The sequence below is a fragment of the Typopeltis vanoorti genome, chromosome 4 (assembly GCF_054136105.1).
Source record: "Typopeltis vanoorti isolate ZY-2024b chromosome 4, IOZ_Tvanoo_1.0, whole genome shotgun sequence".
NCBI lineage: Eukaryota > Metazoa > Arthropoda > Arachnida > Uropygi > Thelyphonidae > Typopeltis > Typopeltis vanoorti.
The window spans coordinates 87,079,681-87,105,324 of NC_143552.1; the positions used below are offsets into that span (position 1 = coordinate 87,079,681).

The 25,644-nt window shown below is 35.9% G+C and overlaps 1 protein-coding gene across 2 annotated transcripts in view; it reads right to left on the bottom strand.

Annotated features, from left to right (window-relative positions):
- The window catches only part of IntS9 (integrator complex subunit 9), a 405,017-nt gene that overhangs the window by 116,777 nt on the left and 262,596 nt on the right, over window positions 1-25,644 (bottom strand). For both annotated transcript variants that reach the window (XM_090391326.1, XM_090391327.1), the window contains exons 13-14: window positions 19,562-19,617; window positions 11,119-11,268 (exon numbers count right to left, since the gene is read on the bottom strand). In XM_090391326.1, the coding sequence (XP_090247452.1) occupies window positions 11,119-11,268; window positions 19,562-19,617 (206 nt within the window). The remainder of the gene's footprint in view (window positions 1-11,118; window positions 11,269-19,561; window positions 19,618-25,644) is intronic.

Below are 25,644 nucleotides of genomic sequence, written 5' to 3' on the forward strand. Positions count from 1 at the left end.
ATAATAAAGTGAGAGCAGAATTGGATAAAGGAAATGGTTACACAATGATACTGTTGGACACCGCAAAAGTATTTGACAGAATACATATGGAAAGCTATTACAAAAGCTGGAGCAAATGGAAATGGGTATTAAAGGGTATTGGCAACTCCTATAGGTAAAGATGACCTCTCCATTGCTTCTGCCTTGGTATCTCCACCTCTGGGCCTGGCTCCCACTGACGAGACCTCAATAAAGGTCAAAACCGGTCTAGGTAGTGACCCTTCCCTCAATGCATAACATTATACATATCTGCATGGAGATGTGTTTTGCATTATGGGAGATACTGAGATAGGAGTGATGATAGCTTGGTCCACCTTTACTCCGAGTTGCCTGGTGTTGCACTACCTTTCCTCAGTCCTGAAGATATTGTCAGGTGCAAACTTTGTTTGCTCACACTTGGATAAAGGATTAAACTAAATTTATTATAGTCTAACCAAGTGCAAAATACACTTTCAACATCTTTCTCTAAATCCAGAGTAATTTGATAATAAGGTGGCACACCTTTTGGCAACTCCTATAGGTAAAGATGACCTCTCCATTGCTTCTGCCTTGGTATCTCCACTTCTGGGCCAGGATCCCACTGACAAGACCTCAATAAAGGTTGAAACCGGTCTGGGTAGTGGCTCTTCCCATAATGCATAACATTATACATATCCACAAGGAGATGTGTTTTGCATTATGGGAGATACTGAGATAGGAGTGATAGCTTGGTCCACCTTTGCTCCGAGTTGCCTGGTGTTGTACTACCTTTTCTCAGTCCTGAAGATATTTTCAGGTGCAAACTTTGTTTAAAGGATTAAACTAAATTTATTATGGAATGGGTATTAAGCTAGTAGCATGCATAGATGGTGGCTGACACACACCACAGGGTAGTATATGGTGGAGTGGAATCTAGGAGAATGAGAGTGACTAGTGGAGTACCTTAAGGTACTATACTAGGGCCATTAGTCTTTAATTTGCATATCACTGATATAGGGAAAGATTTAAGGGAGGAATATTCTGTTGTTTGCTGATAATGCAAAACTGGAGAGGGCAATAGTTGATAAAGGTAATGTAGATATCCTGTAGGATGGTTTAAATAAACTGGTTGGGTGGGCAAAGGATACTGATTATCAATTTAATGTTGCAAGTTGAAAAGATACTAAAAGATGATCACATGGACGGTATGGGTTTGCAGAAAATTAATCAGGATAGGGACTTAGGGATAATGATGGACAAGAGGTTGAAGTTCAGAGGGCATATTGCAAAAGTTGGTAAAATAATTCAAAGAATCACTTGAATGTTGAAAACATGCTAACAAGTAAAGAGAGGAAGGTACTGTCCCTCTTTATAAGGCTCAACACATCTTGACAACACATCTTGGTTGTTGCTGTTTTTTTCTTGGCAATTAGGAGATAATTTCTTAGCAATGGTAGAGAGAATTCAAAGACGAGTGTCTAAGCAGGTGATATGTCTGTGGAATGCTCCTTATGAGGCCAGGTAGATGTGTGTTTTCTATCATATCCCCTGTATGCTGCCTATCAACTAAATTTTGGGTTACAAAATTTAGTTGATGGCAGCATACAGGGGATATAATAGAAACTTATAAGATATTGAAAAGGTTTTATAAAATTGATGCAAAGGAAAATTTTCAATATTATAGTAAATTTTTCAATATAGAATATTTTCAATATTTGTCAATATATGACAAATAGAGAACTATGGGTGATCCGTGGAAGTTGTTTAAAAGTATGGTTAGTAAGGGCATGTGTACAAGATTTTTTGCCAAATTTTATTACCTCAAGGCTTCCTATCTGGAACACTCAGTAAGGAAGAGGAAAATTCCTCTAATTCTGAAATTGCTTTTTAATTCATTTTTTATAGATGGATAACTATGAGAGCTATATTTCAATCATCAGTTGATCTTATGTCTAGATTGCTTTCTGAATAATACACTGATATCCAAAAGCTTAGGACGAACACTATTTCTGGAGAATTACAAATGCGAATTCAGATCAATCAGCTTATGGCAATTTGCATAACCGATGATCATGAGTAGAAAGCAGGTATGCATTCAAATTTTCAAATCGCAAGCTAAGGGATAATGTGGTAGCACTCAATAGGATGAAAGGCAAAAGACTGTATTACACGAATTGCATTCAAAGGAAGTTCTTTTCATGAAGGTATAAAGTTGAAAACTTGGATGCCTTGTAATGTCTCAAAGACATCTAGATAATTTCACATGGGGAAGAATTACTGGAAAGCTTGAAGAAGGCTGCAGAATTACTGATATTGCCAGAGAGTTTGGAATCTCACATAGCATTGTATCCACACTCTGGGCACGTTTGAAACCAATGGAATGTGTTCCAGACATTTGCTAAGAGGTGGCTCTCACTCTGCAACAGAACACAAAAACAGATTTTTGGTTGCAACAGCAAAATGTGATTGGCTCCATTCAAGCACAGGTACACAAATATCTCAATAAACTGTGGCAAGACATCTGTGACAAGAAGGTCTATATGCCTGAAGACCTATAGTCTGCTTCCCTTTATCCACAGCTCATCATAAAGCATGTTTTCAGTGGTTGTATCCATAAAAATTGGATAAGACACCAATGGGTTAATGTACTCTTTTCAAATGAGAGTCATTTTAGTCCTTCCTCTGATTTGAGACAACACTTGGTCTGGTGGGAAATTGGTACTGCTTATCATTGCAAGAATGTTGTTGAAAGGGATAGATACAGTAGTGTAGGCATTAAGCTTAATGGATGCTCTGAGCTACAAGTACTGAAAAAAAGAGACTATGACTGGTGAATGATATTGCAATAAAGTTCTCCAACATCGTGTTGGACTATTCCGCTGTGCTGTAGGCAAACAATTCATTTTTATGGATGACAGTGCCACACCACATCATATACAAGCAGTGGAAATACTTCTGGAGACCAATGAAATTAATTGAATCAAGCGGCATGCTTCCTAGAATTCAACCACGATATTGGAATGTGTCTCTAGAGTTTGCTGAATAAAAATGGTGGAGCCGAAATAGATGTGCAGTCTTATTGAGCAAGAGAGTCTTAAGAAGAAAAGATGTGGAAGGAATACCATGTAGACAGTATGATGTCAATTATGAAAATTAAAAGGTGTAGGTCAGAAGAATAACAAGTACTGAACTGGAAGCTAAGTCTGAGTATGAAAAGAAATTAACTCCACAAGATAAAAACAACCCAAAAGAATTCTACTCTTATGTTTCAAGTAAAAGAAAGAATGAATGTGAAAGAATAACTCTCATCAATGTGGATGCTATGCAGAGTGGCAGATGCAAAGAGATTGTTTAACTAATGAGTCCCAATTTTACTAAAAGAATCTGGTATATACAACATAAGAGGACAATGCTACCTATATACTGGAGGAAGAAACTCAGGTGTGCATTTCTGAGGAGGTACTAGAGCTGCTGCATGAACAGAATATGAATTTGGCAATACTTTAGCATGAGTGCTAAAAGAGTGTTCAGCTAAACCAGCTGTATAATTTGAATCTCAGCACAAGGAAGATTCCACAGGAATGGAAAGTAAGATACTCTCACTGCACAAGAGTGGTGCAAAAATTACAAATAGAAAGAAAAAAAAAAATCCTTATCCCACTCATGGTACTACCGTATTATAGGCTTAGAACCCTACTGAGTGGGAATCAGATAAAAAATATCCCAGATATCAGTCCTTAGTCCACTGCTATTTAATCTTTAGTGACAGTGGGAAGGATTTAGCAGCAGCCATTTACTGATGATGTGAGGATAGGCAGGATAATCAGGAATGCAACTTACATGCAGCACTTGATAATGAGTTGAATAAACTGGAATTGTGCACATGTGAAAATTGCTGTCAGTTCAATCTTAGTAAATGTAAAGTTATGCACCTTGGTGTAATGAGATATTCAATGATGTAATTGCATTAGTAGGATAATGATAGAAAAAAATGACTAAACTAGGGATCTTGGAGTTTTAGTAGATAGGAAGTTGAAATTAAGAAGCTATATAGCAAACCTTGTGAATACAACTGAGAGGATAATTGCCAATGGTGAAACGAACAATGACTTGAGAATAAGAAAGTATTGTTCTTTACAAGTCTTATCAAAGCCTCTTTACAAGGCTTTGATAAGACTTGCTTTGATGATGTGTGATCATTTCTTGTAGTATCCAAGATAACATTGGCATTTGGACCCAAGGTGATGTATTAGTCAGACATTGCTACTTCCTAGTGTGTGTGTGTGGGGGGGGGGGGGGGGGGACTGGTGCAAGCTACCATCAATCCTGAAACAAAGGCCACTTCTGACATTGAGCAGATGCTTGTGCATTGAAGATCCACCACAGCAACTCTCCACCTTGCCTGGTGGAGAGTTGCTGTGGTGGATCTTCCAGTACCTCCCCAGGGTCATGCTTATTTAAGTACTTTAAGTACATGCATAGTACTGGTTTCCAGTACTGTGCCATTGGAGCTAAAGTCACCTTGTTATCCTTCATGCAGTTATCATCATGGTTACACCATATATAACTATCTCTGGTACCTTAATGTCTATTCCTCTAGTATGATTGCCTGTGCTTTCCCACATCCCTTCTCTATGCTTCAGAAGAAAAGAATCTAATCATCAAAGAAATAAATAAAATTAGAAATAACATATCTCTCCACCTCTAGATCTCCCAGTATGGCTTGTGGAAATACCAGATAATGGTCTCACCCTGACTGGCAGAGAAAAGTCTGGAATGAACTGCAAACAAGTACCTGATCAGAAAATTTTGTATTTTTGTTTTCTTGTTTATATTCTTGTATTTTCCCCCATACAATAAATAATAATAAGATCTCATCTGGATTCTTGTGCAGATCTTGTCAAAGGATTGTTAAAGATGATATCTCGACAGTGGAATGTAGATCATGAGGAGAGATTGAAATTTTGTAGTCTGCAGGTGATAGCAAACAGGTTAAAGAGGAATATGAAAGAAACTAACAAACTTCTGAAAGGATCATACAGGATACAGTAGATGGAATTCTTCATTTAATGGAGAGAGCATCCATGAAAGCTGAGAATGAATGTCATCAAGAAAGAGGTGAGTGCTAGATTTTTCTCTCATAGGGTGGTGTGTGCCTGGAATAGCTTGCTTTTGGAGGTTGTGAGTGTAGATAGTGTGAATGAATTCAAGAGAGTGAATGACATGGTGCGAGTTATGTGGCCTCCCTTGATGAGGCCCTGACTCCCTGGAGGTCTCTTGTAGTAGTAGTAACAACAGTAACAGTAGTAAGACAGTCTTATGTGGCTCTGTGGAAATGGTGTTTTCTACTGACTTCCGGAAGGTCTCTTGTAGTAGTAGTAATAACAGTAACAGTAGTAAGACAGTCTTATGTGGCTCTGTGGAAAGGGTGTTTGAATCCATAGTGCTAGGATGCCCAAAGAAATACCATTCTAAGTTTGAAACTTGTTATAAACTAAGGACCTTTTCCCAAGCTCTTTTTTTGACCAGTTCTTCCTGAGTTAGTCGATTACTGGAATGGTCAAGTGTTTTTTTTTTCCCTCCCAAAAACCTGAGTTTTTCATCCCATAAATTAAACAAAGTAGACTTAGAGCTCACACTATTTCAAACAGATCTATAGTTAGATTGAAAGACACCAAAATGGTGGCATTTGTCTGCTGTATTCTTCCCCAGGTGCCAATTAAATTCACTGATCATGAGCCAATTATTGATGAGGTCAATAACTTTATCTATTAATTATTATGTCTTACAATATAAGGATCAACAGCAAATGGCTTGAAATGGTTTCAAATCCTTCTATCTTTTCTGCCTGAACTAAAGTTCAAAATTAATGAAAACATATTGTCAACATCAAAACTTGCAATAGCCCACAGTATAATCAGCTTTTTTTGTTCCATTCCCAGAGTTCTGTTGTAATTTCTGTCCATCCCTGTTTTAATTTCTTGGAAATCTGGATGGTTCTATCATTTTAAGTAAGCAAAGTATCTTTGTATCTTTAACGTATATTACACCGAACGTAAAAAAACTTTCTAGATCTATTTCTCAACCAGAAATTTTTATTAAGAAGGTCAAGGATTGACTTTCTTAATAAAAGGTCATTTATTAAGAATGACTTTTTATCTACTTGTATATGAGGTATATATGACTTCTGCATTACTTCAAACTTGGTATCTCCTTCCAGGTCTGGCTCCCACTGAAGAGACCTCAATAAAGGTCAAACTGGTCTGGATACTGGCTCTTCCCATTACACATTGCATTACACATGCCTCAAAGGGAATGTGTGTGCCTTGTATTATGGGATACATACTAAGGCAAGTGATATGAAGTCATTAACCTCTATATACAAGTAGCTTAGACGTGAATATATTTCACATACAAAACTTTGTTTTGCTTACTTGGGAAAAGGATTAAACCGAAGTATATAAAATTTCTTGGTATCTTTAACATATATATATACACACACATGAGGGTGGTCTGAAAAAAAAAAAATAATAAAATAAAATAAAATATATATATATATATATATATATATGAAGGTGGTTGGCCTAATAGTGAAAATATGAATTTATAATTTCAACTTATTTTTATTTTTCAACATAATCTCCCTTAAAATTAATACATTTATTCCAGGGATGCTCCAGCGCCATTATCCCGTCCCTGTAACCGTTCTCAGTAAGATCTCCAAAATACCCCTCTACATCTGCAATCACCTCTTAATTCGAAGAAAAATGCTCACTGAGGAAGAGTTTTAGTTTTGAGAAGAGACAGAAGTCAGAGGGAGCCAAATCTTGGAAGTAGGGTGGATGTTCCAACAATTCATAGTGCATATCCCTTAATTTTCCCATTGCCAAAACACCTTTGTGGGCAAGTGCAATGTCCTGAAGAAAGATGATTTTTTTCTTCTGCAAACCAGCTCTTTTCTCACGAATTTTTTTTATCTAGTCTGGTTAAAAGATCGGAATAATATTCCCGGTTATTGTTTTATCCTTTTCAAGATAATTAATAAACAAAATGCCTTTAGCATCCCAAAACACCGATCCTGCTGATGGAACTGACTTTGTCTTCTTTGGTGATGAACAACCGGCTTCTGTCCACTGTTGTTTGGATTCTGCTCGGTAATGATGAATCCAAGTCTCATCCATAGTTATAAATTGATGCACAAAATCGGTTTTATTCTTGTTAAAATGCTCCAAGCAATGTTCAGAGATTTTCATGCGAGTGCATTTTTGATCTGCTGTGAGCAAGCGGCACCCATCTTGCACAAAGCTTTTTTACTTGCAATTCTTCATGCAAAATATATCCTACACATTCTTTTGAAGTGCCTATAGTATCAGCAATTTCGCGCACTTTGACTCGCTGGTCATCCAATACCATATATTGCCCCTGATCAATGATTTCTGGTGTTGTTACACTTTTTTGGACGTCCTTCATGTGGATCATCTTTAAGGCTGGTACTGCCAGGGTTAAACTCAACAGCCAATGTTCCCTCTAATTTTTTGCTGTGAGTGTGCACAGAAATTTGCATCTGTGCAAAATTTGCCTTCTTTTGAAAAGTATGTGCGCACCCATACGAGTCACCATACTAATCATTTAAGCAAAAAAGTTAAAAGATTTTGGTTCACTCTTTACCTTTATATTCATTACAATCTTTAGGTCTAAACTTAAAATAGAGAATGAGACATTTGTTAACAGTTATATCAGTGCTTTCATCAATGGTTAAGGTGTGGAAATTTGCAGACGCAATTTGCTCAAACATGTCATTTTCAACAATTAAATTGATTGTTTCCAGAAATTCAAACACATAATTTTTGCTTCACCAGCTGTCTGGGAGTTGATCATACTTTTCCATATGTTCATTAATATGTTGAACTGAAAGTAAAGAGTTATTCATCTTAACAACTAATAAGACACTGTCAATAAGAACTTTAATTTGCTCTGGGTTTAATCGTTTTCTCTCTCGGTCATCTGAACTTTCACATAGCATATGCAGTACTCCTGTAGCTGGCAATAAACAAGTTTGTTGCCTAAGTTTGTGTACACCATCCAGATGTATTTTACTTGTCAAATGGCGTTTCAAAAAGTTCAACTTCCAAGTGACATCAAACTTCTTCCCATTAACAAAATCCCCTGCAACCTTTGCATCATGACAATAAATACAAACAACACCAATTGTAGCATCATACATAAATAAATCACGCAGCTGAATGTTTATCAACTCATGAGCTTTTGGCGTAGCAGTTTTCACTATTTCATCCAGCCATTCACTTTTAAAGCAGCTAGCAGTTCGTTTTCGCTTCACACCTTTTGCTTCCTTTGAATTTGACATGGTACATCAGTTTTTTGCAATTTTGTTATCTGAAGAATGTTTTTTATTGTTTTTATAAATTTACAAATGTACATTATTCACTAAATAACTTGGCAAGGCAGAAGCTGAACCAACACTAAACATTGCCGAGGGTAATACAAAAGCTAAAAGATATGCCTAGAGGCTAGATTTAATTAACTTGGTTGTATCTCAATGCGTGTACATGAATGTTATTATTTAGTCTACTATTTTAAAATTCCTTTTAAAAATTAGAGAATTTTGAAATGCTACAATATTTGTAATTGTACTCTAATTTAAGTTTTTAAAAGTATTTAATTATTTTTATTAAAATTAGGAAACCACTGTTTTAATTCGTCATGATCTTGAACTAATTTGATCAGCCAATCATGTTTGGGAATTTTCCATGAGTCAGGCCTGAGATGTAAACAAACCGTGCGGCATTCTATATGCTACTTAAAAATTACACATTTAAGCCACACCCCTTTCACATTGGCATCAAATCGCTAGCCTCAAATAGGGTTACTGTTAATAATTTATAAGTTTTGTGCAACTTCAAGAATGTTATAAAAAATGCGAGGTTACAGGCTTGAGCTTTGCCGAGTTACCGTATTTTTTAAAGAATTTATAGATTAATGTTTAGGTGGAACTTCTTTAATTAATAAATTTTAATTTCATCTTGAAAATCGGTGTGCGCATATTTTTTGCTTCTTTGTGTGCTAGTTGTAAAATGTGTGTGCGCACATGCGCACAGCTTAGACGGAACATTGTTGGCAGCCCATTTCTTAATTGTCGAAAATGAAGGAGAACAGTGTCCATAAACTTTTATGAACTTTGAATGAATTTCTATTGCCAAACCTTCTTTTAGAAAGAATTTTATAACTGCACGATATTCAATTTTATCCATTTCAAGGGATACAGCCAACACTTTTGCTTCTAACAGGTATATAAAACAAACTACTTGATAGAATCCTCCTCCTTGCAATTCACAAAAGTGAATTGCAAGGCGGGGGATTTTTTTAGCAGGAAAAAAAATGTAGTCAAATTTTCACTGATAGGGGGCCACAGCAGTGATGACAGTCAGAATGGCACTGAAAACTTATTTATTCATATACAGGAAATCTGTTACATATCACTACAGTAACTGTTCATTGTGCCTGTTGGCACAAGCAATTATATGCTGCAAGCGGGTGAGAATGCCATTTACAGAAGCGTGGAGCATATCCGGATGGATGCAAGAAACTTTGTGGCGAATGGCATCTTTTAAATCCACTAAGGAAGATGGGCTGCTCAGGTACACTCAGGACTTTAAATAGCCCCTACAACCAAAAATCAACTGATCTGAAGTCCAGGGACTGAAGGGTACCATGCAATGTTGCAATTATGGCTAATGAGTCATTCTTGACCAAATGTGCAGATGAGAAACTTCTTCACAGGAGTGGAATATGATGTGCCCAGTCCTGCATGAATGTGACTGTGTGAAGAACATTTTTCCCCCCCCCACAAGCATTGTACCGCGTTTTCGCGTAACAATTGCAAGTAGCACCGTGCATTTACTGAGCACGTCTTCCAGCCCCTTTTTGCACATGGCTCTTCAAAGAAAAAAGGAACCAACAAGCTGCACCAAACAATGAGTCACGGTGAATGCAATGGATCCTCTGTGTAGATTGTATATTGTCCTGTGCCCAAATTTGACAGTTATGTGTTCTAAACTTCCACGTCCCACTGTACACTGAAGACTACACAACATGTTGGTTCAGATAATGTGGATCTTGCATATAGTACAGTCCTGCCATGGAAATCCATGTTGTGAGCCTTAGTTCTGAATGTTTTTGTGAAGATTTGTGTTCCAGTCGATGCCCAGAACTCTGCATTCAATGTGTCAGCCAACGAATGGCGGTTTTTTACATGTTATCCTTCATAACACCTTATGGTCACATTTGTGATTGTCCACTTCGGGTAGCACTTCCATCTCACTATGGTATCACTGACTGTTGACTTGGAATGGTTTGCTGAACAGATAGGCCTACAGCATGGCATCCTATTACAACACCTCTTTCATACCCTGCCAGTTTGCTTTTTGCAGTCATTTTACCAGGACACAGCTGCATTGATATGGGAGTATCATGTTCCTCAAATTTATACTGGCTACAAACAGTTGACTCATTACATGGCACAATGCACCTTGCCCATGAGGATGTCCACTGACTTTTTTTCAAGCAGTATATATATACAGTACTGTACTGTATCTTTAATTATAAATTGCTTAAATAGAAGTCAATCGACACGTTTTATTATCCTTAAATGTTTGTTGTATATTTATACATAAAAATAAGCCATTAAATTTATTTGAAAAATAACTAAATAATTTTTAAATAATTTCTATGCAAATGTTAGTCTAAATTTATGTGATTTTCATTTGCAGGCCATCAGTTTTCTAAAATTCTAATATGGACAATCTGCACACATAACATATATTATTATTCTCTCTTTCTTGCTGCCATCTCTTTGAGAATGAAGAAAGATAAGTAAAGATAGTCTATTATGAATACTGTTGATTTTCAGTGCACATGATAAGATATTCCATAAGCTAGCAAAGATGTAGAATTAAGACATCAAATGAAACTATTCTCAATGAACTTAACTTTTTTCTTTCTTAGGAAAATATCACAACAAACGTCTTCAATATAAGGAAAGATAATTACAAGTGTGCAATATAGTGCAAAAATAATAATGAACAAAAAACAAACACTGCTTACAGGATCAATAACAAGATCAGTTCTGTGGCAACTCAAAGAAGGTGGAATCGTGTACTGCTCTGGAAGAAGTAGATGCAGCGGTTTAAGATCACGGATAAGTTTGTTAGCTTGATTGAAACTGAGACTGGTGTCAATGGGGTAATAGGCAGCCTATATGGAATCAAAATTAAGGTTCAAGAGTTTTTACTATTTAAAATGTAAACAGAAAAACTAATTACAGTAAAATTCCTTGTCATATTAATTAATATATATTAATTCACATCAACAGCTTTGCATGAATGTAAAAAATATATGTAAAGGAATCTATATACTTTCTTGAGATAAACATATTAAAAAAGTTAAAAGCATATTATTACTACTACAATTATTATTATTATTATTATTATTATTAAGAGAGACCTCCAGGGAGTCAGAGACTTATCGAGGGAGGACACATACTACACACACCAGCTATCATACTTATTCTTGAATTCATTCACACTGCTTGCACTCACAACATCCAAAGGCAATCCATTCCAATCACCCACCACCTTCTGAGAGAAAAATCTAGCCTTCACACCCTTCTTAGCAGCCTTCATTCTCAGCTTCCAAGGATGCCGTCTCGTCCTTTCCCCAACCTCCATAAATCAAAAAATTCCACCAACTGAAATCCTGTATGACTCTTTCAGAAGTTAGTGTCTCAATCGTATCACCCCCCCTCTCTCCTGTTTGCTGCAGTCCACAAATTCTCAATGTATCTTCATAATCAGTTTACACAATCCTGATATCATTTCCAACACTCTCCTTTGTACTGTCTCCAATATATCAGAATTACAATGGAAACCAGGAGACCAGACCTGTGCACAATAGTCCAAGTGGGGTCTTATCAAGGCCTTATAAAGAGGCAAAATAACATCCTTATCTTTAAATGTGAATGTTCGTTTCAGCATTGCAATTATCTTTTGAGTTGTATTTGCAATCTTTGATACATGGTCCCTGAACTTCAACTTCCTATCTATTAACACTCCAAGATCTCTAGCATCATCAATTTCTTCTAGCCTAATCGCACCAATATATTATGACATTGGATATCTAATCATGTCGAAGTGAATGACTTTACATTTACTCACATTGAACTGACACCCATTTTCCCATGCCCATAATTCCAGCCTATTTAAATCATTCTGCAAACTGCATATCAGCAGCATTCCTGATTACCCTACCTATCTTTGAGCCATCAGCAAATAGCCATATGTCGCTTGTCAAATCCTTCCCAATATCATTAAGGTACATATTGAATAACAGTGGACCAAGCACTGATCCTTTTGGTACACCACTTGTTACCTTAAACCTTGCAGACTCAGATTTCCTGTATACCACTTTTTGATATCTGTCAATCAGCCTATCTCTCATCCACGCTAATATTGTATAACCCAAACCCCTTTTCTCCAATTTATGCAACAGTCTACCACGCTGTATTCTGTCAAAAGCCTTAGCAAAATCCAAAAGTATCATAGTGTATCCATTCCCCCTTATCTAATTCAATGGTAACATTGTTATAGAATGTGAGCAAATTGCTAAAACATGACCTTCCCTTAGTAAGCCCATGTGGTTCATTGCAAAGTAGAGATTCACTGTCAACCCATTTCTGAATGCGAACCCTAATCAATATTTCCAAAACCTTCACCACCACTCCTGAGATACTAATTGGTTGATAGTTGGTCAAAGGAATGGCCAGTTCAGCCCAGCCTGAACACTCTTTTAGCACACGTGCTGATATTCTATCTGTCCCTATTGCTGACTTCTTATTCAATTTGTGCAACAGCTCTAAAACCTCGGCCTCACACACCTGCATTTCTTCATCTAGTGAAGAGGTAACAGTGAACTCAATGTTGTGTTCACCAGGTTGATAGCTTTTAACAAAATGGGCACTCATTAACAGAACAACCTCTTCTGCATTGGTAACCCTCATGCCATCTGGATTTATAAGAGTTATTCTTTCATATTCATTCTTTCTTTTACTTGCAGCATATCGATAGAATTCTTGTGGATTGTCTTTAGCATGCAGAGCCAGTTTCTTTTCATACTCAGACTTTGCTTTACGTACAACAGTTGTGACTATTCTAGCCTGCTGCTTATAACATTCATAACGTATGTCATCCTTATGCAAACGGTATTCCTTCCACATTGTCCCTTTTCTTACGGATTTCTAGCTTAATAAGATTATACATCCATTTGATGCCTACTATATTTATTCTTCGAATGCTCGGGACACATTCTGATATCGCATCATTTAAGTATTGGTACTGCTTCCCATGCACTGTCAATATTCTTTCCATCCAGTAACCGATCCCTTGCCATTAAACGCAGTATACTCTCAGTTGTTAATGAATTTAGTTTAATCCTTTATCCCAGTGAGAGCAAACAAAGTTTGTGCCTGAAAATATCTTCAGGACTGAATATAGTGTTGTACTAACTTACCAGGGTAAATAGTGCAACACCAAGGCAACTCGTAGCAAAGGTGGTGCAAGCTACCAACTTACCTGTTGTGCTAACTTACCAGGGTAAGTAGTGCAACACCAAGGCAACTCGTAGCAAAGGTGGTGCAAGCTACCAACACTCCTATCCCTATAGGAGTGTTGGTAGCTTGCACCACCTTTGCTACACTCCTATAGGAGTGTTGGTAGCTTGCACCACCTTTGCTACGAGTTGCCTTGGTGTTGCACTACTTACCCTGGTAAGTTAGTACACTATATTCAGTCCTGAAGATATTTTCAGGCGCAAACTTTGTTTGCTCTCACTGGGATAAAGGATTAAACTAAATTCATTATAGTCTAACCTAGTGATAAATAAACTTTCAACATACTCTCAGTTGGTCATAATTTCCTGCTTTGTAGTTCAGCATGTAACCTTTTCTGAATGGAACATTCATAAACTTAGTCACTTCCCAAGTGAGTACTGCATGATCACTGTCACCAACCGGAGGCAGAACAGTTATTACGTTTTTACCTGAAATGATCTCTGACACTATTATCAAATCTAACACTCTTTGACCTCAAGTTGCTTCTGTCACATGCTGCTTGAGGAAGTTGTCCCGCAACAGCTCAATAAATGCATTTTAATTCTTTTCGTGAGATTCTACTACTACCCAATGAATATTTCACTAATCAAAGTCTCTCCTTATGATTACTCTTTTTGTGCTCATTTTTTCAATTTGGTAATGCATTTCTTCATCACTAGCAACCGATCAACCAGGTCTGTAACTACACACTCACTATGTAATTAGTCTTGTTAGATTCTACCTCACACCAGATGGCTTCAAACTCAGTGCCACATGAAATATTGTTAGTAGTAGTACTATAGTCATAGGTTTCAGCTCTAACTGGATTCAAGTCATCCAATATCATTAGCAGCACACACCCTGCCTCCTCTCCTATCCTTCCTAAAAATACTGTACCCTTGGCACTTACCAGTTAGTATGTCTGATTTTGATAGCCATGTCTCACTAATACCTTCAATCCGAGGTTGTAACATACATACTAAGGCAAGAAACTCTATCCCTTTGTTTCTGATACTCCTAGCATTCATGTACATATGTAATAATCTACCTGCCTGTTCTTTTGTATTCTCTTGTCTGCAGTCTGCCTGACACAGTTGGACAATTTGCAGATCTCTATTTTCTAATGGCTTACACATGTAGATATCTTTACACACATTTCATGGGTAGAAATCAGACGAACACAAACCTGAAATCATTCTCTCCTCGTAAACATTTCCATGACAAAGCCCATTCACGACATTAACACAGTTATATAACATTGTTGCACTTACACTCACATTCACACCATTCCTCTCTTTATAATTTAGTTTCCCTGACTCTCTGTGTTAAGTCTCATATCACTTATTAGTTTTTCCGAGACTCCTGATACCAAATATATTCAGGCGTAGGCCGTCCCTCTTATACAAATCAAGTCTTCCCTCAAACTCACTCCACACGTCCAAAAACTCGTATCCATTCTTTCTACACAACCTACGCATGGAATCGTTTGCTATCATAGCCCTTCTTAATTCATTTTTATCATAGCGAGGTAAAATACTAACGATTTTCACTTTCTCACTCTTCACTCTTGCTTCTTCCAACAACCCTTTCATGTCCTCTCTCATACTGAACTTATCGCCAGTTAAATCGCTCATACCTACCACAACTATGATTTCATTTACTTTTCATTTCTGTTTTTGATTTGCTTGCATTATATTTGAGTTAACTTGAGTTATCTCAAGAAAGCATCCAAATGTTTGAAAAATTTTAAACTTTATTTTCATTATTACGGAAACAGAAGCCTTATTATGACTTTTGAAGGATTATTACAACATAATTATCAATATTTCACTTTCAGGAATCCTTCAGGTTAGAACAATTGCAATAGGATAACAATTTCCACAATGAACAAATGATTAAAAGGGCAAAATAATCCAGCTACTGCATCCAGTGTGCATTCATGGATTAATTAATATATATTAATATATATATCAACAAACAATTAATATATATCAATAAAATTAGCAAAATTAATTGATTTTGCTAATTTTGTTGTTTTTATAGCAAATGTCTCAACTCTCCCAAATCTTTAGCAATTTCTTGCAGTTGAATTTGTTTTGATTAGAAAAGTTTTTCACTTGTGAAGTGATTCTTTTTACATGTGTAGCTTATTTCCATCTTAATACAAAAAAGATAAATCTGTTAATCACTTTCTTTTTGTACTGATTAATAGATAGCTATAGAGTCCTGGTGTTTTTCTCTTTTGTTTAGTTGTAAATCTGCCAAATTTCTAAAATATAGTCTCTAAATTATTGAATCTTCAAATAACAAAACCTTAAGTTAACCAATCCATGAATGGGTGGTTAGCATATCATCTTAGACTCCAGGACTACTGTACATTCAATTAACTAGCTAGCAAATTAGTTTCTCAGCATTAACAGATAACTGAGAGAATACTGCAGCCAAGAGTGGAAGTGGATCCTTACCTATCAGATGAATTTTATCTATAACAGAGCAGATAAAGGAGGCTTTTTTTTCTGATTATTTCAGAAGTTTAATGTAATGAAATTAGTATTATTTTGAAGTGATAATCACTTGGCCTGCATGTTATTTAGTTGGGGAATAATTAACTTTTTATTTTGCTGGACTGTGTCTATTATTAAATGTGTTCATTATGCTTTCTAATTCATTTTGGAGTATGATGTCATTGGAGTAGATTGCTGGGTGCATTTATTATACCATTTAAGTGCATGATAGTGGTGGTGCAAATTAATATTTAGGATTATGTGTGTGTGTATTTTATGTGGGATGGTCATATTTGTGGTTGTCAAATACAAAACAAAAAAAAGAGCCAGATACAATATGTACAAATTGTAAGCAGTGATTGTTTTCAATTTTAATGAAATTTATTCTAAGGTTAAAGTTTCTTAAGTGTATTAGAAATGCCCTGGATGTATGGCCAAATAGTGAACATCAAATAATACAGCCTTAGGAAATGTTTCAGAAGAACTTAGTGCTTCTTCCTCAAATAACTCTATAAATAATGTTTGATAAGGGAAAAAGAAGTGAACTGCATGGCCACCTTCAGTTTAGAGGTAGATCCTTTTATGCCATATAAAACAGCTTGACTACATTACTGATTTAAACAGTGATTTTATTTTTTTTTAATTAAGGTTAATCCTTCTCTCAGGGGGAAAATCATAAACAGAGAGGTAATGTTAAATCTCATTAGCAGACTGGAATATTTAAGTTCCTTTTTGAACTATCTGAAATTGAATTCAGTTTTTACTGAGATGATGTATACCTTATATAAGTGTGCCATTTTTTGGAAATATTTGGTTCATTTATATATTGTAGTCCATGTGGTTAGCATAGTAGCTGTGCACTTCACAACTATATGCATGGAGAAGGAGTGTCCTAGGTTCGATTCCCATCAGAGATGTGAGGAGCTTAAGGATCTTCCTCAGCCATGTGTACCGGTCTTGGGCGTAGACAGTAGGGTTTTCTCCCCAGTTTATTCTGGGGTTTTTCATCCCACAAACAGGCAAACCGAACCCATGAACACACACAGGATACAGTCATAGGACATATCACAGCAAGGAAGGCAACGGGAAACCACCTTACTCATAGTCACCTCCCTAGTATGGGAAGGGATGGTATTGGATGGTAGGAGGTAGCATTGCTGCCCCTACCATCCGTAAGGATGAAAATCATTCATTCATTCATTATACATTGGACTATTTTTATTACTGGCTACAGGCAAGAGTGAAATTTTGTTTTTATAGATAAGAATTTTCAGAAATCCATGTTATTGTTGGCAGCCAATTTGCTACTTTTTTAAAGCTTTTTTTTTTATAGTTTATTGTATTGAGGAGATGTTGCTTTCTGTTAATAGATATGTTGTATGATATCTTAAAAAGGTCAGCATTTAAGTTTTTGTTTTCTTTTTTGTTAATCTGATTGTAAGAAACTATGAGAGATCTAGGAGACTGTCATCCTCTGCCAAAAATAACAACAAAACTGGCCACCTTTGACTGCATCTCAAGGATATACATTAACAAGTATTTCATATATGTGTGTATGCATTTTGTTATCACATTTTAATTGCTATCAAGAATGCCTCAGGAATTAAGGGCAAAACACTGGCTTACTTCTTTGACCTATTATGATGTGACAATCCATTAGACCAGTGTTTCTCAAACTTCAGATATTCATGTACCTCCTTCTTAAATTTTCACTATTACCAAGTACCCCATAATTAATTAATTAAAAATAAATAAATTCATTAATTACAAAATAATTAATTAAAATTAATTCATTAAAATTAATAATTAATTTAAAATATTAATTAAAATTAAATATCTATTTTATTTGAATTTATATGTTCATGTAAACAAAAAATATGATTTATTTTTAAATTTTGGTTCTCTAGAGATGTCAGATGACACACTCATCAATTTCATTTGATCCAGATGCAATATCAACGTTTTCTTGTCACTTACAGGCTACTTGTGTTTGCTATATTGCTCTCTTTTGGGGGGCTTCATAAATCCAATCTTTAACCAATGATCCATACGTAAGAATTTGAAAGCTAAAAAAAAATACTGTATTTACTCGAATATAACTCTAACTTTTTTCCCAAAATTAAAGCTAAAAAATCGTGTTGCGAGATACGGGCGGGAATTTTCAGAAACTAAAGTTTTCAGAAAAAAACTGAAAATGGTGCAACTTACCAAGAAGCTTCTATTCGCTATCACTACTTTTGGCATCAAGAACAGTTTCTTTGTGTGCATCGTCAATGTCATCTACACAAATAGCATCATCTTCTTTCCGATTATTTCAAGCAAAAATTACCAGTAATTTACAGGACTTGAGATACGTAGAGCAGCAAAGAACTGCATATGATTGGTGCGGTATTAACAAAAGATTGTGTGAACCAAAGACATATTAGTATTTCAACAGTTGAGATGAAATGCTAATTCCCTTCAACCGAATTCCATAATATCTGAAACACATTCACTATATATTTCTTAGTTTTAACACGTTAATGACAGGGGTGGTATCAAGCAAAACCATATGTTCTACTGACAACATATGGTTTTGCTTGGTCTACATAGCAGTTTCTGTTGGAGAGGGGTTAGTTAGTTCTGTTTTATCCCGGTTGTCTCTAATTGCACTGTTTGTTGAAAAATATAATGACTCCTTTAGTTATGTATAGCTGAAAATTGGCACGTATCCCCTAATGACCTTTCATGTACCCCCCCCCCCGGGGGGGGGGGGGGTATGCGTACCACTTTGAGAAACACTGCATTAGACCAACATGCACAACATATATTGATTTAACACAACACAAATATAATCTAGCATGTATAACACCTGCTGCCATTCTGGTTGGTCAAGTGAACTCCAACCAACTGGATGCAGGTTCAAATGGGCATAAATGTTTGTGTTGTCTTTAGGTGAGAAATGAATTTCATTGTATGGTGTGAGACCACTGTTTCTGCTTACCAAAGAATATGGCTTCTGTAGGCAAAAAAACTCCATGGCCCACGCAGTACTAACATACCCCTAACATACAGTCTTAGTTCTATTAAAATGAAAATCATATGCTGGCATAGAAGAATAAACAACCAAACATATACAGCAATATTCTGAATTCTGTAGTTGAAACTTTTGGCAGAATACTTTTCCACGGTACTATAGCTCAGATGGTAATACTTATCTGGTCAGATCAATTAATGTGATGGACAAACATTTATGACTTTATTAGAATCAAAACTGTAACTGGTTGGGTAGTCATGCTCCTAACCATTTACAATTTTGAAAATGTTTGTTAGTCAATAAAATCAGTATTTATGTTATATCAATCAATCAAACAATAGAAAGATGATTTAAAAAAATCAAAAAAATGACATCAATATTTACCTTCATTGCAAGTGGCTGGTATGGTCCAATGGCATCTGAATATGGAAAATCTGGTTCTAAAATATAATTATCATTTTAGTATTTAAAGTATATCATCATTAAGACTCTCCCTCTCTCTCACACACACACACACACACACACACACACATGAATGCACAGAAATATCAGTAACATAAAGAAAAATCTATGTGTGTGTGTGGGGGGGGGGGATTCTTTTCAGGTTACCAAACATGATAGATGGGAACACAGAAAGGAGTGTTTAGAGATGTCTTGAAAAAACCAAGTGGTTGTGAATGAAGTATCCCCCGCAGTTCATCACTACTTTTGTTCTTCAGGACTTCCTGGTATATAACTTAAAGAGATATATAGAACACAATGACAGTACTATACAATTATATACAATATATATGATATTTATAACATTATATACAATAATGTCAAATAATATCGCACATACCTTTGTACTATATTTAATATGATTCTGTAATTGATGCCATCTGTTCATTATAATTTATTCAGTGCACTCATATTTGTAGTCTATGGAGAACAATCAGATCTATAAATTTTAACTTTCACAGAGTTAAAATTTAATTATCGGTATTTATGTTATATCAATAAAATAATCTTTTTAAAAAAATAAAAAAAAGTGTCACACACCCCTAACAATCGCATTCCTTCCATGTCTAAAATATGCCAATAATTTTTGGTCATTTTAATTTACTAACAATCAAAATTCATCATCTTTCTGAGACCTCCACGGATTCAAGGATTCATCGAGGAAGGCTATAAATTGCCCAGCTGTCATAACTTCCCTTAAATTCATTCACACTAGATGAACTCACTACCCCTAAAAGCAAACTATTCCACTCACTCACTGCTCTGTGAGAAAAAAACCTAGCTCTTACTTTGATTGTCAACAAACTCTGTCCAGCCAGATTTTTAAGAGATGTCAAGAGAATTAAAGGTATTTAGAAAAGATTCATTAAATGCCTAAAGAGATTCTATCATGACAGTTATGAAAACTGGTTTGTTAGTTATAATTTGTTGAGTTGTGCAACTGAAGCTTATATGTTAGTTCAGGATATTATTGTTATTATTAGCAGTAGGTAGTACTGGGAATTTTTTCTCTGTGTAAAAGAATCATAAGAGTTTGTTGAAATGAACCAGAGTCTATGAGATAGCATAATAAATACACAGCGAAGAATAAAGTCATAATACAAAATTAATTTTTAACTGTTTGAAATAAATGGAATATGATTTTTTAACAAGAGATTACTGAAGCAGTGATTGCATGTTTAAGAGAGGATTAAATGAATATCACTTGAGGACAATAATCAACGTCTTGACATGCAGCCTCTATGGGTATAACATGCTATAATAGCACTACATGATTAAGTTTACACTATTACTAGTTTAAAAACAATTTTTTTCCCCAAATTCATCTTAATATGTCAGCACTCCAATACCTGTCAGATCTTAATATCTCAGTCTTCTAACTACTAAATGCATCAATCCACCTAGTCTTCCTGAAGGTGGGGCATCAAATGCATGTTTTGCTAACCTATCCTCTCACATTGGATTACGTCACCACACCACACCAAATACCACATTCTTGAATGCTAACAGTGTTAAATTCTTTGCTAACATCTTCACTTTTAATATGATTCTGGATCAATGAGACTTTTGCACTCCCTCACTTTTCCTCAGAATTTTTTTTATATGTGATTACTAACTAGTCTTTGATTAACTATTTTATTTCCAACCCAATTTCCAGATCCGTAAGTTAAAACTAGTTTGAACACTGATATTCAAAATAGTCTAATGATTTGACTAATCGTTCTTATAGTTAATATAAATCAATTCAATTGGTTCTCCACCACGGCAACTTTGCTTGTGTTATTATCTATTTCCATATTTAATTTGCCATCATCACTAAAACTGTGTCTAAAGAACTGAAATATTTTACTTGCTCTATAGGTATTCTGCTCAAAATGAAGATTTTTTTTTTTATGTTGTTGCCAATTTTTAGTCTGTAAGTTACTGCAGTTATTTAATTTAGTTGAAGAGCCCCTGGAAACTTGTACTTGATTTTCATTTAATTAGGAGTACAACATCACTTGCATGAAAGAAAGAGCTCAGCTGAATATTGCTGATTTGATACCAGGTTGGGCATGGCTTTTCATGTGGTGATCTGCATAGATTACAAATAACAGTGGGGACACCATGCGTTCTTCTTACATTTCATTTTTATATCATACCATCTATCTTTGTCCCTGCTTAGAGGATAGCAACTTTTCTTCTGAAAAATAAAAGAAATAAACACGAGTTTCTGGGAAGCAAGCTAACTATAAAATACAGCTAACAGACTATAATAAATTTAGCTTAATCCTTTACCCAAGTGTAGGCAAACAAAGTTTGCATCTGAAATAGTTCAGGATTGAGGCAACTCGTAGTAAAGGTGGACCAAGCTCACATCCCTCCTTGTCTCAGTATCTCTCATAATGCAAGGCACATCTCCTTGCGGACATGTATAAAGCTATGCATTAAGGGAAGGGCCACTACCCAGACCGGTTTCGACCTTTATTGAGGTCTCGTCAGTGGGAGGCAGACCCAGAAGTGGTGATACTAAGGCAGAAGCAATGGAGAGGTCATAGACCTCTTAATGCATAGCTTTATACATGTCCGCAAGAAGATGTGCTTTGCATTATGGGAGATATTGAGACAAGGAATGATGAGAGCTTGGTCCACCTTTACTATGAGTAGCCTCAGTAATGAACTGGCTTCAGGTGCAAATTTTGTTTACCTACACTTGGGTAAAGGATTAAACTAAATTTATTATAGTCTAACCAACTGAAAAATAAACTTTCAACATCTTTCTCTAAATCCAGAGTAAATTAATAATAAGGTGGTACACCTTTTGGCAATTCATATAAGTAAATATGACCTCTTCATTGTTTCTGCCTTAGTATCACTACTTCTGGGTCTGCCTCCCACTGACAAGACCTCAATAAAGGTCGAAACTGGTCTGGGTAGTGGCCCTTCCCTTAATGCACAGCTTTATACATGTCCACAAGGATATGTGTTTTGCATTATGGGAGATACTGAGACAAGGAGTGATGAGAGCTTGGGCCACCTTTACTACGAGTTGCTTCAGTCCTGAACTACTTCAGGGGCAAATTTTGTTTGCCTACACTTTGGTAAAGGATTAAACTAAATTTATTATAGTCTAACCAAGTGGAAATCCAACAGTTAACAGACATAATATAGCATCAGGTGGTAGGTGATTTTTATCATCATGTGAGACCATCATCCTGTTTACTGAATTGGCTTGAAACAAAATACCATGTTATAGTTTCTAAGGTGAGGGATACCTAATTATCTGATTTAGCCCATCCATGGTATTTTAACATACAATCAGTTTACAACCTTTTGTGTGTGAGATCACATTAATAAAGATAATACAGCATCATCATCATCATCATCAAATTCCTGCCATGTACCCTCAAGGGGTGTACAGGATATGACAGTACTACATGAAAAAATTACATCATTACTAACTTCTTATCTACAGTTTTCCTCCAAATCAGTCTGTTACTTGTCAAGACTCCAACATTATCAGATCTTATATTTCTATCGTCTAAGGCACTTTGTACCGTATCAATCCACCTATATCTTGGTCTTCCTCTGGGTCGTTTTCCTGCCAACCTGGCAGAGAACACTTGTTTTGCTAATCTTTCCTCTCCCATTCTATTCAAGTGACCATACCATCTGAGATTAGCTCTGCTAACACATTCCTGGATGCTGACAATGTCAAGTTCTTTCCTAATATCCTCATTTTTAATATGATATTGCCATTGATGCCATCTGTTCACGCCTCTAATCTTTCTCAGGACTCTCATATCTGCGGTCTCTAGTCTTTGGTCAAGTGTTTTACTTCTGACCCAGCTCTCAGATCCATAAGTTAAAATTGGTTTGAACACAGTCTTGTATACAGCTAATTTAGTGTCCCGATTAATTTCTTTCTTATTCCATATGAATTTATTCAATTGACTTCCCACGATACCAGCTTTGCTGATTCTGTTGTCTATTTCTATATTTAGTTTACCATCTTCAGTAAAAATTGTGCCTAAGTAGCTGAAATGTTTTACTTGTTCCACAGGTTCTCCATTCACAACACAGTTGACATTTTCAATGATTCTGCCTATTTTCATTGTCTTTGTCTTTTTATTGCTGACCTTCATACCATATCTATTACAACAGCTATTCAATTTAGTCAGAGAATCTTGCAGACTTGTAACGGATTTATTTAGAAGTATAACATCGTCTGCATAAAGCAAAGAGCTGACATTAACATTTCCAATTCTGATATCAGGTTTAATACCACATTCCTTCATAATGTGATCCATATAGATAATGAATAACAGAGGGGATAATGTACATCCTTGTCTCACACCAGATTTAACATTAAACCATCTTCTTGTACTTCCTTCAATTCTAACTGCTGACTCACAACTCAAATAAAGACTAAGTATTGCTTGATATAATGCCCCATTGACACCATATAACTGCAGCGTATTGAATAGCTTCTCTCTTGGCACCTTGTCATATGCCTTTTCCAAATCGACAAAACTTAAATACAGATCTTTGTTATATTCCCATGCTTTCTCGACTATTTGTCGTAAAGTGAAGATCTGATCCTGACAGCCTCTATTTGGCCTGAATCCAGCTTGTTCTTCACCAAGCTTTTCTTCCACAATTCTTCTCAACCGTTTCTCAAGTATACTTGCATAGATCTTGCCAGGAACACTCAGTAGGGAAATACCTCTGTAATTCTCACACTCAGTTTTATTTCCCTTTTTATATATGGGTACTATGAGAGCTCTACTCCAATCATCGGGAATTCGTCCCTCTGTCCAGGCTTTCTGAACTATGCAGTGCAGCCACTGTAAGACTCTTATACCACCATACTTCAGCATTTCTGGTCGAATATCATCTACTCCTGCTGCCTTTCCACATTTCAAGCCTTTGATGGCTTTTTCTACTTCAAGTATGGATATGTATTCCTGACTGCATGCCTGGTCAGTGTTTTTTATCACTGTGCTGTCATCACTGCTTGTTTCATTTAGCAGTATTTCAAAGTAATTACTCCATACTTCAAGGATATCTTTTTCTCCTGTTTTCATTTCACCTTTATCATCTCTAATTCCTTTTACAGCACTCTTTCCTCCATTCCTAAGTTTCTTCAACAACCTCCAGAATATTTTGCCACCTTCTTGATATTTATTTTCTATATTCTTGCCAAAGTCCTCCCATGACTTTTGTTTAGCTAGTTTTACACACTGTTTAGCTTTCTTACATTTGTCTCTGTATTCTGTAAGAGTAAAAGCTGACTTATTTGCCAGGAACTTTTGATATGCTTTCTTCTTTTCCTTCACTGCCTCTTTAACTTCCTGTGTCCACCAGGGAGTTCTGATTTTTTTATCTTTGCACACAACCTCACCACATGCCTCTCTGGCAGAATCAATCAATGTTTCCTTCAGAGTTTGCCACTGAATCTCCAAGGTTTGATTCCTGTTCTCAAACTCTTTCATTTTCTTTTCAATAATATTTCTGTATTTTAGTCTACAGTTTACATCTGAGAGCTGCTCAACTTTTATTCGCTTTAAAACTTTCTTACATGTTATTCTTTTCAATATGAAATTCAATTTTATCCTGCTCAAGACTAAATAGTGATCACTTCCAATTTCAAATCCTCTGTACACTCTGGTGTCCTGCACCAGGGAGAAAACATCACTATCAACAATAACATAGTCAATGAGACTTTTGTTATTCCTAGCCTCTTCTCTCCATGTGAATTTGTGCACATTTTTATGTTGGAACATGGTGTTAGTAATAACCAGTCCATGTCCTGAGCAGAAATCCAACAGATATTTGCCATTATTATTAGCTTTGCTCTTTTCTCCAAATTTTCCCAAAATATTTTTGTATGTCTCACAATCATTTCCTACTCTACTATTTAGATCCCCAACAAGGACCAACTTTTCCTTTTTCATTGTGTCAGTTGCTTTTTCTAAAGCCTCAAA